General features: G+C 36.6%; 1 protein-coding gene across 5 annotated transcripts in view; it reads right to left on the bottom strand.

Moving 5' to 3' along the window:
• The window catches only part of ZCCHC2 (zinc finger CCHC-type containing 2), a 59973-nt gene that overhangs the window by 15793 nt on the left and 26418 nt on the right, over nt 1-17762 (bottom strand). For all 5 annotated transcript variants that reach the window (XR_006729174.1, XR_006729175.1, XM_045527340.1 and 2 more), the window contains exons 6-11: nt 10340-10434; nt 7461-7544; nt 5248-5305; nt 3083-3218; nt 1883-1947; nt 1331-1425 (exon numbers count right to left, since the gene is read on the bottom strand). Coding sequence is in view for 3 of the 5 variants with exons in the window: in XM_045527340.1 (XP_045383296.1) it covers nt 1331-1425; nt 1883-1947; nt 3083-3218; nt 5248-5305; nt 7461-7544; nt 10340-10434 (533 nt within the window). In the remaining 2 variants the exon portion in view is untranslated. The remainder of the gene's footprint in view (nt 1-1330; nt 1426-1882; nt 1948-3082; nt 3219-5247; nt 5306-7460; nt 7545-10339; nt 10435-17762) is intronic.

Genomic DNA, 17762 nt, shown 5'->3' with positions numbered 1-17762 from the left:
ACGATTGCACCACTGCACTCCAGCCTGGGCCACAGAGACCCTGTCTCTTAAAAAAAAAAAAAAATGACAGCAACAGACACAGGGAGACCTGGCAGAAGCAATTTCCAACTGTCCACCAACAGAAACTTCTGTCTTCCTTATTTAGCTTTTTCTTCATCTGTTTAGCTGCTATCACCACGGGGAACCTCAAAGACGGTAAAGTGTTATGAAATCCTCCTGGAATTAGATCCTTATATAGATGAGATGGGTTTTTCTCAGGTCATTTTCCCCCCCAGTTCAGCTGATTCAATGAGTTGGCCAGATGATTTTAGATTCAAAAGGTAATTGTTTTTCTTTCATGACTATTCAGTCTCTCTACACAAATATCTAGTTTAAAAATATACTCCATTTAAGAAACATTCTGATTATTTATATTATATCACAACTGAATGTATTAACGTTAGAATAAAATTTAAGTTAAAATAACAATATTTGTGGACTACTCAATAAATGTGTCAGGGGCACCCACAGAACATTCCCCTAGAGGTCTGTGGGTTTTTATTCTTTTTTAATCTTTACTATTAATAGTAAAGGTTACCAAAATACAGAAAAGTAACCAATGGAGCTGCAAAAGGGGTACTTCTCAGTCCAATGAACCTTGTACCTAAAAATAAAGGAACCCTAAAATAATGGTGGGCAAATGGAACCCATATAAATGCAGTACAACAAAAATCTGAGGGGCCGGGCGCGGTGGCTCACGCCTGTAATCCTAGCACTCTGGGAGGCCGAGGCGGGAGACTGCTTGAGCTCAGGAGTTTGAGACCAGCGTGAGCAAGAGCGAGACCTCGTCTCTACTAAAAAAATAGGAAAAAAAAAAAAAAAAAATCTGAGGATCAGAATTCTCCTAAAGCCCCATAAAATTTCTCAGAGGACAGTTCTTAAATCTTGAAAAGGTCAACAATATTCTGAAGTATGACTTTCCATAAAAACACATCCAGACTTCACGAGAGCGGCCTACAAAGCTGTAGAAAAGACCCCCCATGACCGCAGGACCTGCCTGCTCTGGAACAGGGACTGGCTTGAGAAGGAAACAAGGGAGATTGCTGCCACCAGAGGAAGAAAAAGGTGGGTAAGTACGACTAAAGCAGAGGGAATGTTTATCTCCATGGCTGATTTCTATTCCTTAATTATTGATTCCAGAATTATATAATTTGGAAACTGCTGTACACATCAATGCAAGGTAAACTTCTAATATTAGGATTTGACACGACAGCTCAATATCTATTAATACAAGTATCATGCTGAATATATTTAGGTGATGGGTATTTGAAAGAAAAATACACTTTCTTACCTTTCACAGTACCACCATGGGCATGCTGAGGAGTGGACAGTCGAATACCATTTACTCTACTATTCAATCTGTTGTCAGTTTTCTTAATTTTCTCCCTAAACCAAACATACATAGTATCATTTTAAATAAGGTTCTCTACCAAACACATTAAGTACAGTATTGGTAAAATTCCCCTCAATATTTTTTTGTAATTAAAAAGAAATTTAGGAAAGGCAATATATGTAATCTAAACATTTGTACCCCTGTAATATGCTGAAATAAAAAAATTTTTTAAAAAAGAAATTTTAGTAAGAAACAATCTAAATATAAGATTCGCCCTTTAGAGCTGTGAGAGTTTTGACTCACCAAACTGAATATAGTATTTGACAATAGCTTTATTTTTATCGTCTGTATATGTTAATATTTTAAACTAAAAAAGCCCAGAATTAAGAGCATAAAGCAAACAAATGAAAAAAAATACTATACCATATAAACTAAATATATCCATAATCAAATGCTACATGCTGTCTTTCCTTACCAATTTCTATTCCTGAAACATTAAATTGAACCTACTTCTCTATTTGTGTCTTTCCTTTCTTCTTATTTAATGAAGATAAGCTCCGTTTTTCAGCAGAATGCTAGTGGAAAAAATTAAAAGACAAATCAAACAGACAAAAGGTAAACCATACTGATGTAGGTATCCTTTCATTCTGGTAACAAACTTTAAAATGATATATTTCCAGTTGTATATTCTAACAAATTTTGATTTCTAACTTATTTTTGAATTTGCCTACCTGAACCACTAAAATTGATATATTTGGTGATAAACACTTAATACTGTATTAATCATGAGAAAAAATATCTGTTTTCTATTTTTCCTTTAAAATCGACCAGAATTCTTTTCTGACTACAAAATAAAACACAGTCAAGTGACTAGTATTTGTTACAGGTTTACTATAATAGTATTCTCTTAAAGTTCAGTTTGATAAAACTGACAACACACAATTTTGTCAACTCCAAGAAGAGAGGGTGTAGGCAGGAAAGTAGAATCAGATGGGCTCTGAAAATAGGTCATTAGCTAAGTACAATGGAAACAATTTACAATTTCTCAAAATATGCTTTAGTGTATAAAAACACATTCCAGGAAGAGTTAACATTTTGATCTGAGCTGTGGCAAAAGATGTAATTAGGTTAACAAATCAATTTTCTAGATAGAAAGGTCATTCCATATTTGCAACATACACACACACACACACACACAGGTACTTCCTCCCGTATCTGCGATGCCATATTACACTAAATACTTGACAGCACTCTATTCTATGATCACACCCAATTCCTAAAAAAGCAAATATTCCCTAATCACACTCTGAAGTGCCAGTAAATTGGCCCAACTACTTACGAAGAAAAGGAAGTTTGAAAATTTATATCATAAATAGCAAGACAGTGATTGAAATGTAAATAATTCTTTTAAGATCAAAAAATTTTGGCATAACAATTGAACATCCACTTGTTAGAATAAACATTTTGGGTGTCATAAAAAGGTATACTAATTTTACATGAGCAATAAAAGTAACCTAAATATACTTTTTCAGGTCTCAGAAGAGCTTAGATCATATATACCAGTTAAGTATAATGTCTAACACTTAAATAATCCTTTATTTCTCCTTACCAGATATACTATCTAACTGAATGCTTACAGAACTCAATTTTGTAAATACATTGCTATGACTTAACTATACGGCACCAAAACAGACCAAAACCCCCATATACCTGGTCAGCTAAGGTCACACAGTTCTCTGGGTGCTGAATGGTGGTGCAGCTTTGCTTCCTCCAATCCACAATTCCATTCTGTTCAGAATATTGCATGGTAAGCCCGTCCAATGGAGAACAACTCATACCAATAGTGCTATCAAAAGAAAAGTTTATGAAAGTATGAAAATCTACCCTAAATAATCTAACCTGCTATATCATTTCAATGAAGAAGCTACAGTGACTCTTTCTTCAGTGTACTAGTTTTTTCATAGAATGTGTAGTGATAGGTCTAAGGAAAAAAGTATACCATGAGAAATAATCCAGTACACATCTATTTTTATCATTAATATCATTTATCATCTCTAAGAAGAGTAAAAACAAATGCACAATCTGCCTTTAGACTCTACACTCTGGTGATTATTCTGCACCACTTACAGCTCAGAATATAACCCTGTATCTTGAAAGAATTGCTGTGTTAAGTACTGTGTATAAACTAGGTGCATGAAGGGACAGGATAATGCGACTGAAACCAAAAGAAACAGAAACAGGCCAAAAGAGAATCCAGGTGATGAAGTTACTGAACACAGACTTTCAGATAACAGTGCTTAACATGGGCAATGAGTACAAGACTGAAAATTTTGGAAGAGTACAGAAAAATATTAAAAAAAAACCAAACAAACTTAGATTCTAGAGCTGTAAAATAAACTAATATTAAGAACCCAATGTATGGGAAATAGGTGAAGAAAATCAGTGAAGGGGAAACATGAAGAAAATCAGCAAAGAAAACATTTGATCAGAAGAAAAAAGAAGCACTGAGAGGAAAAAATATGGAAAACAGGAAAAAGCTCAAAAGGCGTGTGAGACAGAGTGAAAAGTCTAATATATGAGGACTTGGAGTCTTAGAAGAGGGAGCAAGAAAATACGGCAAAGGAAATATTTGAGGAGATAACAACAGGAGTTTCCTAAAATCAAAAGATATCAAGCTATAGATTCAAGAAGCAGAATTCATGCAAAGAAAGCTACAAAATGTATCATAGGAAAACTGCTGGAAACCAATGAGAAAAACTTAAAAGCAGTCAGGGGAAAAAGCCTATTACCTTCAGAGAGCAATGGTAAGACTGAGTGAAATGATGGATGCCAGACATCTTCAGTGTGAGTTCCCCTTAAAAACAGAGTTTGGAATGACACAGTTTACTTGGAGGTGATCCCAAAAAGAAGGAGCAAGGGAGTGGAGAGAAACAGCAAAGGACCCCAGTGAATGATCCACTGCTGAGGTTAGAAGCAACACGACCTCCAAGGTGCTGGGCCCTCCCAGAATGATCTACCCAAAGAACATGAAGCAGCCTCCTGTGGGATCAGCAAAGGCCCTGAGGCCGAGGAGAAAGTCTTGCGGCACATACCTGAGAGGGAACATCACTAATGTGATGTGAGTCAGAAATCACATAAATGACTTACGTGGCCTGCAGGAGAAACCCCAGGTGAGCTGAGCATATGATGCAAGGGACCAAAGGCAACAGACCAGAAGACAAGGAAACTATAGTTTCAAAGAGCTAACAGAAAGTAACTGCCAACCTACAATGCCATACCCAGCTAAAGTATCTTTCAAAATTGAAGGCAAAATAAACCTTTTTTTTCCAGATAAAAGCTAAACGCATTCATCACTGGCAGATGTTACTATAGGAAATACTCAAGTATTCTTCAGTTAGAAGGAAAATGTACTTAGGTGGATGCTTAAGACACAGGAAGGAATGAGAGCAAGGGAATCCTAAAAATCTAAGTGAACACTGAAAAAGGTTTCATGGGGCTTGAAATTATATAGAGAGAATTAAAATGCATGACAGCTACGATTTAAAGTCAGAAGGAGACAAATGACATTACAGTTATCTCACACTGGGAATGTACAAGCACAAATTAATATCAGACTTTAATAGGTCAAAATGTATAATTTCTAGGATAACCGCTAACAGAATAGAAAAGCAATGCAAAACCATCAAGAAGAGAAAAACAAAAAACCCAAGAGAAAGCAACAAAGGAGAGGAAAAAAAAAACACAAAAGATGGGACAAATAAGCAGCCATTAGCAAAATGGAAGAATTACAGCCAAATACATCAGTAATTTAATTAAATGTTACACCAATTTAAGAATGTACAAAGGGATTTAAGTTTTAGAAATTAGATACCTACTTCACAATGGGACTCTTCCCAGTATGTTTCTTGTGGATTATGGTGTGTTGCAACACATCTAGAGTGGAGGAAAAAGGAATTTGTTATATTAAATGCTGCGGCAAAAATCCAAAAACTGCTACTAATTTATGCGATCACAACAGTGGTGACAGACCGTGTGAAGCACTTCTAAGCATTTCTCAACACAAAATACCTTAAGCAATTTTTCAAAGACACAATAAGTTATTTAATTACCTTAAAAATATCCTCTCAGATGTGTTCCACCTAACAGCAAATCAATCTTTCTCCAAAAGTCTAACATGAGCATACCCCTAGGAAACTACAACATTCAATTTCAGGTAGAACTCTTTTTTAACCACTAGAAGATGAAGCGATTTGAATATTTAAAAAACATACCTATTACTATAACACCCATATATATCTACCTCCCAGACTTCTCTATATTTGCTTTTTTTTTCCAGTGCTTGCTTCCACAGCACATATACTATTTATTTGCCTTTTTTTTTTTTTTTTTTTTTAAGAAACTAAGTATTGGCCGGGTGCTCATGCCTGTAATCCTAGCACTCTGGGAGGCTGAGGCAGGAGGATCACTCGAGGTCAGGAGTTTGAGACCAGCCTGAGCAAGAGCGAGACCCCCATCTCTACTAAAAATAGAAAGAAATGACCTGGACAGCTACAAATACATATAGAAAAAAAATAGCTGGGCATGGTGGCGCATGCCTGTAGTCCCAGTGACTTGGGAGGCTGAGGCAGGAGGATTGCTTGAGCCCGGGAGTTTGAGGTTGCTGTGAGCTAGGCTGACACCACGGCACTCTAGCCTGGGCAACAGAACGAGACTCTGTCTCAAAAAAAAAAAAAAAAAAAGAAAAGAAAAGAAAAGAAACAAAGTATCACAGGTATTACTAAAGGACTTCCTCCATCCATTTACCTCCTGCCCTCTACAGAGGTTGAAACATTCTAGTGCAAGTTTTTCTTTTAACCACCATATATATGTGTTCATAAACACATACAGGTCTTACATGTTTGAATATACAGTTGTCCCTCAGTATTTGCATATAACTATGCACATCCTCCTGTATGCTTTAAATCATCTCTAGATTACTTACAATACCTAATACAATGTAAATGCTACATAAACATTTGTTGTATTGTTTAGGGAATAATGACAAGGAAAAAAGGTCTGTATGTGTTCAGTAAGGACCAATTTCTTTCCCCCAAATATTTTCAACTTCCAGTTGGTTAAACCCATGGATGAGTAAAAACAGATGGCCAACTGTACTATGAATGTCCTTTACTACACTACAATTTATTTATAACTTTAATAACATTTGAAACTTCAGGCAATTTCCTGGTATTTGCTTGCATAAACAATGCCACCTCGAGGACTCCTATCCTTGTCCTCTTGGGCATGTACATGTACAATTTTCACAGATGCAGAATCACTGGACAGAGCATAAAATTATCTCCAACTTCACTACACAGTGCCAAATTTCTCTCCGAAATAGTTGTGCCAATTCATATCCCCATCAGCAGTGCATGAGAGCTCCCGCTGCTTTATATCCTTGATAAAGTCAGACGTGAAAATGTTTTGCCAATCTGACAAGTGTGAAATGATACCTCACTGCTTTCATCTGCATTTTCTGAGGCTGCAAACTGTTTAATGGCCGTTCAAGTCTTTTCTTCTATGAATTACCCATTTATGTCTTTCACTCGTATTTCTGTTGGGCTGATATTCTTATTGATTTTTTAGGAGGATCCTTCTATAGTCTGGATATAGTCCTTTATCTGTAAATATCCTCCAAACATCATCTCCCAGTCTATGGATTATCTTCTAGCTGTACGATGCCTTTTGTCACATGTAAGTTCTAATTTAGATTAGTAAGATCTCTACAGTGGTAATGCTCTGTCTTGTTCAAGAAAAGCTTCTCTTCACAGATTAACATTTAAAAGTTTAAATTTTACATATAACTATTATTCACTTGAAATTTTTCTGCATGATGTAATTAGGAATCTAACTATATGTATTTTTCCTATGGAAAGTCAATTGTGCCAACACCATTTATTGAACAGTCTATTCACATTCCCCATTTATTTGTAATGCAACCTCTTGCCACATTCTAATCCCCTATACGTCTGTTTCTCAGCTCCTTAATCTGTTCTGTCCAGGTGCCAACATCAGGCAGAATGACTTGTTCTACTGAATCTACATTTACCTTCTTCTTGACTTGAAGCTTCTGAGCTGTCTTCTTTCAAGTGTTCTAATATCTTAGAAGTCTTCAGAGAGGACTGTAAGTTATCTGTAGAAGTATTCAATACTATTACCTTTTTATGAAAACCACAATAGAGATATAAAGAAAACAAATGTAACAATTATTTTCTACCTAACAAGATGAGAGGGGAGGGTTAGTGGTGAAGAAAACATTTCTACTGGTTGGACCTTTGAGAAAGCAAGATGACAGAGCACAAAGCAGGGACTGTGAGGGGGGGACCCTGAATCATGGAGCCAGCTGTCCCCTGAAGAACCAGGTGACCTGGCAAGGCATTTCAGATCTGTCAGCCCAGTGTGCTCATGTGCAAAGTGGGGAACTGGACTAGGTGGGTGCTTCTCAAACTTCTGCAGTGTGGTAAGGGTTCTGTTTTTGTTTATTTCTTTTAAATCTTCATTTTCTTGTGGATTGTTACTTTTGTAAACACAATGATAACCTTGTGGCAATGTCAAATTGCTATACAAGTCTCTCAGTGTCTACTCCGTTTCTGTTCTACTACAGACCAGTGAAGAGCAATTTGTGGACCAGCACTGTCCCATGGGACACATTCTGTAAGCAATGGATTATTTCCCTCCTAAAATACAGATCAGCAGGATTCCAGAGTTCCACATCTTCACTCATTTAGTTTAACATTGTTTTCTCTATCTTAGTTGTTGGGATATGGAGTGCTGCTCTCTGTCCCAGGGTAACAAAAAGGTAAAGCTATCAATTAAAAAAAAAACCAAAAAACTGAGGCCGGGCATGGTGACTTATGCCTGGAATCCCAGCACTTTGGGAGGCAAAAGTGGGAGGATCGCTTGAGCCCATGAGTTAGAGACAGGCCTGGGCAATGCAGCAAGACCCTGTCTCTACAAAAACTTTAAAAAACAAAAAAAAACATTAGCCAGGTATGGTGACGTGTGCCTGTAGTCCCAGCTACTCAGGAGACTGAGGTGGGAGAAGTGTTTGAGCCCAAGAGTTCGAGACTGCAGTGAGCTAAGATTGCACCACTGCACTTTGCTGAGACCCTGTCTCTTTAGAAAAAAACAAAAAAAACAAAAAAAAAACTACACAAATGAACCTTGACAATGTGTTCATTGGTGAGACAACTCAGATATGCATGAACATTAATGCTGACAAGACTTTTCACAATCTCAAACCATATTACTTCCACTTCCACAGTATTTTAATTTTACAACCTTAAACAAAATCTACCAACCTCTTTAGCATTGCTCACATAATTTAAATACTGCCAAGCCCTCAGGATGAGTTTTCCATTACTTATATGTGTACTCACTAGGGTGAGTTTTCCTGAGCAGCCTGTTAATCTGAATTAAAAGTTTAATTTTGTGCTTCAATTCAGTATTTTTTTAGAATTAAACAGATGCTATGGACAGATATTCATTAAAGAGTACTTACACTTGGCTCAGGGAGAAGGTGCTGATTGTTAAATCTACATAGCTCTAGAATGATCAGGATTCTCTTCAGCAAATGCTATTGACACTACTCAGACATAAATTTAAACCACGGAGCTGTGCATCTTGTCTTGGTCAACTTGTCATAAAGACCCATATTTTTAATTCTAATTGCTAATTATGTTTAAAATATTTAAGGTATCTATATATACTTAAACACAGAAACTTTAAAAAAATTAACCCTATATAAACCTATGTAACATCCAATCATATTTTTTTCACCTTTTTCTTGCTCATCTCAAATTAAGGAAATATGTGTTTTCTCTCTAAGTATAGGAAAATATGACTCTGTTGAAAGCAGGGTAAATTTAAAGAAAAAAATGTTCCCTGCTATAGTAGCTGTGCTTACAAGGGGCAGAAATGCTCCCTAAGGACACATCAATGTTACTGGCAAAATATTTATTAAAAAGGAAGGCTGAAGTAGGTATGTATAAAATTAAACACCAGGCAGGCTGTGATGAACGCTGAACAAAGAGGCAAAACTGAACACACAGGAACATAAGAAAAAACTGAGAAAGCTTCATGGAAGCGGTGATATTTCAGTTGTGACTTAAAACAGGTGGGATTTTAATGGGCTGTGACCGAAGGATGGATATTTAAGTAAGGGTATAATTAAGCAGAGACACTGGGCAGGCACTGGCAGGATATAGTGAGAGACGCTGAGCCTTCGAGCAGACAGAGCACAAGACAGCAGAAGGAACCTTGAGGAGGTTCCCAGCAGGGCTTGAATTTCATACCAAACTTTTAAAGTTTTTAGCAGGGGATTAACAAAATCAAGTTTATTACTACAATAATCCTCAGATAGGTTAAAGCAGAATGAGAAAATACGATCTGAGAGAAGAGTGAGGCTTCACAGCTGAACAGTCTATGCATGAAAGAAGGGCCTAACCGAGAATGATGGGACAGAAAGAAAGACATCCTTGTCTAGCACTGGTTGGCCTTTAAGTCACTGAAAACAAAGGAAAGTGGAAGGCTACTGCTTTCCACTTGAGCAGCTAGGAGGTAAGGAAGGTCATTATGGGAACAGGTGACAGAGGAGGAAGGCGGACTATAGGCTATACATCCTGCATGAAACACTGTAACATCTCTCTGATCTGTGAGCCAGCTCCGACAAGGAACTGAAGGATCGGCCATGTCCCAAAGTCTAGAGATACTCAGACCCTGCCTTGGAATCAGTCCACTTTGTTACACTAGCTTTTATAGATTATTTTCTTTAAAACTGCAGCGTATAATTTATTAAAAATGGCAAGTATTTCTTAATTGTATGTCACTAATTCTTTAACTAAAATGACAAAGCTATATGCATTGATACAGTAAAGCAAGAAACCAAGCAAAGAAAAAAGATTTCCACAGAGGAAAGAGGATGCTTACTGAGACTGTGTAGAGGGTCTGATGATATGGATTGAAAAAAGCTGTGGACTTTCTGACTCTGTAGAAAAGCTCGTGATGAAGTTGAAAATAGCTGCCTGCAAATGAACAGAAAAGAGATTTGTTAATTTCAGACAATATAAATCTATAAGTGACCCAGTTTAGACTATAATGCAGATACAAGTAGCACTTTAATTCAGGTATAGAAAAATACTGTCTTTTCCTAAAGAGTATTATTTTCTAATGCATTTCCTATAGAAAAAAGCAAGTAAAATTTAACAAAACTCATTTCCAAGAATCAACTAAACAGGTTTATTTTTAATTTTGTATAATCTGATGGTAAGGTTTCAATTCTGGCAAAAAAAGTAAGTTCAGCCTTTTGCCCCAGTGGTCCAATAGCTCCCTTCCTGCTCAGAAAGAACTGCCATTTCTTTATTCTTCTCCAGAGATGTTACATTTCATCATTTGGCTGTACCATTAAGGGACATTCCCATACTCTGAAAGAGGTTGGGAAAAGTTTGGAATGCTAAAATTCCTGGTAAACACGGAACACAGTTATGTATTAACAGTTAACATATTACACGTATAATTCACACTGAATGTGTATCATACTATGATTCTAAGCTATCTTTGAAAACCAGCTTTCCTCATATTTTATTAATATAAATAAAAGATTCCAACTAGAGGTCTTCCCTACAGCAGTACCTGTAAAAAGGTCTTAAAGCATACAGTAGAGCGTGGTCTAATGGAAAGTTTGCTCTGGGTTTGAGTATCAATTCAACCACTTATAAGCTGAATCACCCTAAACAACTTAGCCTTTCAGCTTCAATTTCCTCATAGGGAATAAAATACTACCAATTCCTCAAGGTTATGAGACTCAAACAGTATATGTAAATAAACTGTACCCTACCTGCTACACAGATGCCCAACATACAAATCCCCTTCTATTACTTTTGAACACTTTTAATGCTTATTTAAAATTTTAATTCTTAACTTCTCCCCAAGGTTTTTGACCTATCATTCAGATTCATTATAAAAACATTAACTACCATACCAACAGATGACCCATATGGGCCAAGGTTCCTGGTATATTAGGCAAAACTGCTTCTTGGGACTCCAATATGGAGGGAAACACTCAACAGGAAGACACGAGGGAAATGAAGAGATGAGAGAATAACAGATCTGAATGAGGAGCCGATCTAAATTCCCATGTCTCAACACATCACCTTAGGCTGAGATTAAAATCCAAAGGCAGCAGAACCCACACCCAGTTACATGCACAAACCACTGGTCAAAAGCACAGGCACACCTTTATTCAAGGCCTGAGTCCTGAGGGACAGCCCAGATATGACTCCAAGTTATCAAGTGCATATCCACTCCAGGAATGCTGAGTTATACACTTAATTCTGACATGAGATAAAGGCACAGGACTGAAATCAGTGTACAGACTAAAGTCTAGGCTCATTAATGCATAACCACAAGATGGTGATTATACCTATGTTAAAAAATCAAAGTGGCCATAAACCATTTAATAAATGAGTAAGGAAAACAGGATTACATTTTGACATGATAGAAATCATCCATCCCTAAATATACATTTCAGGGCCATACTTTCATTTTCCTAATTTAAGCATATTTGAGACCAAATGCTGTGTGTCTCATACCAACCAATCTCTATTTCACTTATAAACTCATTTCCTGTTTCTCATTTTCATTTTTCTTCCCCTCTCCCTTATAAATGCTATATTTCTCTTAAGGAACATGAATGATGATCTACCAATCTAAAATTCATAGACTGAGAATGAAGTGCCCTAACATCCCATGAATGGTGTTGAGACCATTGGCCTGCCATTCGGGAGAAAATACAGATCCCTATCATACCCTTTACACCAAATAAATGACAAACCAAACGAATCAAATATTTTTAAAAAATTGGAAGAGAACATTTAACAATTATAATCTTTGAAGATAAAAGGTCTTTCTAAGCATGACACAAAACCCTGAAACCATAAAAGATAGAAAAATCTGACTACATAAAAATTTAAAATATCTGTATGGGTCAAGAAATAATGACAAGCAGGGCTCCTTTCTTTAATCTAATAGGCAACTCTCATAAATCAGTAAGACCAATAAAAAATGGAAAGGATTGAAAAGGCCACTCAAATGCAGATTGAAATGACAGCCTTTCTTTTTGAGACTGGCAAAGACGAGAAATGGAGAATGTTTTGTGTTTGTAGAGGTGGGCAGTACGAACACGAGGCTTCGGAAGACAAAGTGCTGCTACCTCCTTAGAGGTAATTTGGAAATATGTATTGCATGTACAACTTTTGAATGATTACAATTCTATAAATTTACCTTACAGATAAATGTATGTAAATGTGTTAAGAAATATATACCCAGGCATTTTAGAATTGTTTGTAGTAGCTTAAAAATATTTAAGAACTAAAATGATAATAAATGATTAATTCACAGTTCAGCTAAAAGTGAAATATTATGTAGCAAACAGTAATACAACGCAGCAATCTTTTTACATGTACTGAAGTGTTACATACATTTAATACATTTAATTTTAAAAGTGGCAGGAAAGTATAGATATTTCCATTTGGATATACATATACATAAATCCAAGGGTATGTACATACACAGAAAATTTCTGAAAAGTTTCGTAAGATTCTTAATGAAATTTACTTCTAAACTAGATTTGGAGAAACGAACACTAGGGAATTTTCACATTACAACTTTGCTTGCATTCTTCACAATTGGCTTGAATAATAACTTTATAGTAAAAACACACACAGATACACACGCATGGAGACAAAATAAGATCACTGCTAAGGAAAACCCCAAAAGCCATAAGGAGAAGTCACATACACTTTTCTTAATTTTGGTCGTGGCTGAGAGTCAAAGTTCTGAAAGTGCCTCCTTGTGGAAATAAGTTTTTTGTTTCCTTTTGAAAATCTTAAATTTACAGAAAAGTTGCAAATATAATATGAGTTTTTTTCCCAGCTGATCTGATGTCTCAACTTCCGGGAAGGCACGTGAACATTTCCTACAAAGTCTTTCTCCAGCAAACAATATCAGGAAATTAATACTGATCAATTACCTTCTAATCCTCAGACCCCCATCTAACTTTGGCCAACTGACCACAAAACATCCTTTTTATCTCAAAGACCTGGCTCAGAATCCTGCACTGCAGTCACTGCCAGGCCTCTCCATTTCCTCAGGCTTCCCTTGACTCTCCTGGCCGTGGGGGACAGGCCAGGTATTTTGTGGAATGTTCTCCATGGAGGCTTGTCTGGTGTTTCCTCATCATCAGATTCACGGCAGGAATATTAGAGAAGTTAGGCTGTGTTCTTTTGCTGTAGCCTATGGTATGGTGGACAATTCTGACTGACCTACCACTGACGGGAGTTCCCTTTAGTTGATTAAGTGGCATTTGGTCAGGCTTCTCTACTGTAAAGTTACTCTTTCTCCCTTTATAATTAACATGCGTTATTTAGCGGGAAAGTCGTGGGAAAGTTGTTTGGTATTATAAATAACCTATTCCTCAAACTTTCAATCTGTTCAGTTATGATTTCAACATGGACTCACGGTTGGTTTCTTATTTTATTCAATGTTACTATTGTTATTTGTCTTGATGTTGTTTGTCCCAGGTTTGACCACTAGGAGCCCCTTCAAGCTGGCTCTGTGTCCTTTTGTCAAAACCACATCATTCTTTGAGCACTTCCTTGCTTTCTGGCTGATCTTGTACACTTCTCCTGCCCCAACCCTGAAATCAGGCTGTCTTCCAAGAAGGTCTAGTTTCTTTTAGTGGAGACAGGTATTTAAAAGTCAAGATCTGGGCACCAGGTACACCCATTCCTATACTGGGGTGTTGTTGCTTCCAAACTCTTTCAATGAACAGAGCTACGGAACATGTGTGTATAAACACACACACCACCACATTTATTTATCTATATATACTGAATATCATGAGTTCACACCAATAACTTCAATGCCAATCAGACACTCCAGGGTTCATTCTGGTTTTCTCCCTTTTCAAATGATAACTCTCTTCCTCAAAAGAAACAAACCTGGTTCTCATTACCCTTAACATATTGACTTATTAGTTCAAATCCCCGGGAGCAAACTACCTCCCCCACCATCATTTCTGCTCCCTTCCAACCCTGTGCGGATGCCCTCCTGACGCCACCTGGGTGCCAACACCCTCCTGGGCCCCTCCATGCATCGGCCCTCCTCACCTTCCCCGCAACGCACACCAGGCCTCCCAACACCCTTGCTCTCCCGTCCATTAGGGCACATCCTCCCATCCCAATGGGTGACTAGCTTTAGGACTTAACTGTTCAGAAGGGACAGAGGAAAAGAGGACAGGAAGCTGCAATGACTTTACACTCATACACAGAATGTAGTCACTGGTATTACTAAGACCCAAACGACACAGTTCAGCATATGTCCTAGAACACATATGCATCAAGTTGTAAAATAACTATCTAAGCTGAAGAATAAGTATTTGAGAATGCATATAAGAATATTTTAGAAACAGTACCAAAAGTAGGAAAAACCAGATTTGCCAGCTAGTAGTAAACCATAAAGCTCTAATAACTGAAATGTGATCTCAGAACAAGAATGACAGTGATGAAATGGGAAGCCCAGCAACATGTTAACATACCTAGGAATGTATGATAAGGAATGATATAGCAAATAGCATATCAATAATATAGGAATCAATTAATTCATTGTTTGGAATGAGAAGTGAATTTAGATCCTGACCTCATTTGGTGTAACAAAAATTCCAAAATGATTACAGGAAACAATAAAAACAACAACCAACACTATCACGCAAACAGTAAACTGATCAAGTTTCTAAAGAGGAACGGCTTTACAATTTTTTAAAAATGAAGAATAAACATGGCCAAAATTCAAAAATTACAAAGTGAAACAGTCTCATTCCTACTCTCCAGGTGCTTCTTGTTCCCTAAAGACATGGGATTTTTACTATTTTACTGTATAAAATAAGCCCTTTATTTTCCTCAAAAGACATGGCCTTTATTTTTACTGTAATCAAGTCTGCATCAACATTGAACTGTTTGTCTTTTACAGTAAAAAAAAAATATTACAGTAAAGGCCAAGCACGGAAGCTCACACCTGTAATCCCAGCACTACGGAAGGCTGAGGCAGGAGTGTGGCTTGAGGCCAGCCTGGGTACTATAGTAAGATCTCAACTCTACAGAAAAAAATTAGCCAGGTGTGGTGGTGCACATCTGTAGTCCCAGCTATTCAAGGAGGCCGAGGAAGGAGGATTGCTTGAGCCCAGGAGTTTGAGGTTATAGTGAGCTATGCTTGTGTCACCACATGCCAGCCTGGGTGACACAGTGAGACCCTGTATCTATAGATTTAAAAAAAAAAAAAAACTACAGTAAACATCCCTGAATCCCTAAACATTCATCTTTGCATATAAGTGGGAATACACCTGTGGGATAAATAACTAGAAGTGGAACTATTCAAAGGCTATCTGCATTCAAATGCTGTTTTGCCAAATAGCTTTCTGTAGAAATTTTATCTATTTATGCTCTTCACCAGAGAGTACCTGCCAACCTTTCTGATCTTTGCATATTCTACAGGTCAAATAAGAATCCAAGGTTTTCATTTACATTTCTGATAACGAGCATCTTTTTTTGTATGTTTAACCGTCACTTAACATTTCAGGTTCTCTGTGCCATTTGTTCATAACTATTTCCATTTCCCTCTGCTTTGGACTATTAGTCTTTATTATCTTATTGATTCTTAAGGAGTTTGTTTTTATAAAAAAGAACTTATTGCAAGTACTTTTTCCCTGAACGTCACCTTTGTCTAAACTTTGTTTTTAGTGTATTTTCCTTTTTACATCAGGAGGAAATTTGATTTTTGAGTATCCAAATTTGTTTTACTTTAATGGTTTCTAGGTATTATGTGATACTTAGATAAATCTTTCATACACACATTATAAATTTCATGTTTTCTTTCTAGCATTGACATCTTTGAGTCATCTAGAGTCAATTTTGATACAAGGAATGACATAGGATTCCAACCTAATTATTTTCTACACGGCTACCAAGATATACTTGACATTTAATGAAGAATCTGGGTATGACTTTCTAATTTGGAAAGAGACAAAGTAACATAAAGGCAAAGACTGACAGACATAACTTTAAATTTCATTAAAAAGATCACAGTTAAATGAAAAATAATATAAAAGATAAGTGGTTAAGATTAATGTATTTCACTTAAAAATCTAAGGAAAAAAAACACAAAAAGAAATTGAAAAAGGACAGATGATCTCACAAAATATACAAATGGCTACAATTAAAGACACTAAATTTTGCTAATAAAGAAAATAAAAATTAAGCCAATTAATCATTCACCTGTCAAATTAACAAATATTTTTAAAGCTGATACTCTAAGCTAGCCAACCTGTGGTAGCAGGTTAGTTTGAACACTGTGTGTACTGCTACTTACATAAACTTCATAAGAGAAACAGTGTGTGTCAGGGATCCTTAAACAGGATCTTACTCTTTCAGTGAGTAAATTGATTCCAAAGAATGTCTCTGCAGCAATTAATCATAAATTTGGGAAATGTTCTAGGAAGAGAATGGTCAAAGCTTTATTTTTAGGGGAAAAGGAAGAAAAAAAAAACCTGGAAAATTACCTATATTCCCAATAATAAAAAAAAAAAGGTCAAAAGATTACAGAGCCAGATAGGATATCACTTTGAAGCTATTCAAAATGCTTCTCAAGAACTACATACAAGCTGAGTATCCCTAATCTGAAAGTCCAAAATCTGAAATTTTCTGAGTGCCAACATGATGCTCAAAGGAAATGTTTATTTCAGGCATTTCGAATTTCAGATTTTTGAATTAGGGATACTGAACCTGAGTAATGCAAATATTCCAAAATCCAAAAAAATATGAAATCCAAAACACTTCTGGTCCCAAGCATTTCAGTAAGGGATACTCAACCTGTAAAAAATGCTTATAATTTGAGAAGAAAAACAAGATATAAAACTGCAGATCTAGTATTACAGGCAAACAAAAGACAAGCCAAAGGAAAACTAAAAATGTCGATAATAGCTATTTGGGTAGTTCCCATCTTTTTATTACTTTCTGTGTTTTCCCATTCTTTATTGAGCATCTGTTAGATTTATCACAAAAGCCCCAAGTTATTCAAAATAAATTGAGTGATTCTATATTGAGCAATCTGTATAAAACATTTTACCATACTCCACTGGAGCAGGACAGCAGTGGAGCTGAGTCTACTACTGGTCAGCCATGTGACCACAGATAAGTTAATGCCATTTGTCTGACTCTGAGGCCAAGCAGTCAACATGGTCGGGTGGGGGTCGCAGCACACAAAGACTCCAACACAGACAGGCTAACAGCACGCACTGACT

This window comes from Lemur catta, chromosome 16, assembly GCF_020740605.2.
Source record: "Lemur catta isolate mLemCat1 chromosome 16, mLemCat1.pri, whole genome shotgun sequence".
Taxonomy (NCBI): Eukaryota; Metazoa; Chordata; class Mammalia; order Primates; family Lemuridae; genus Lemur; species Lemur catta.
Note: the sequence above shows the minus strand (reverse complement) of the source record. Positions and strands in the feature narration are given on the sequence as shown.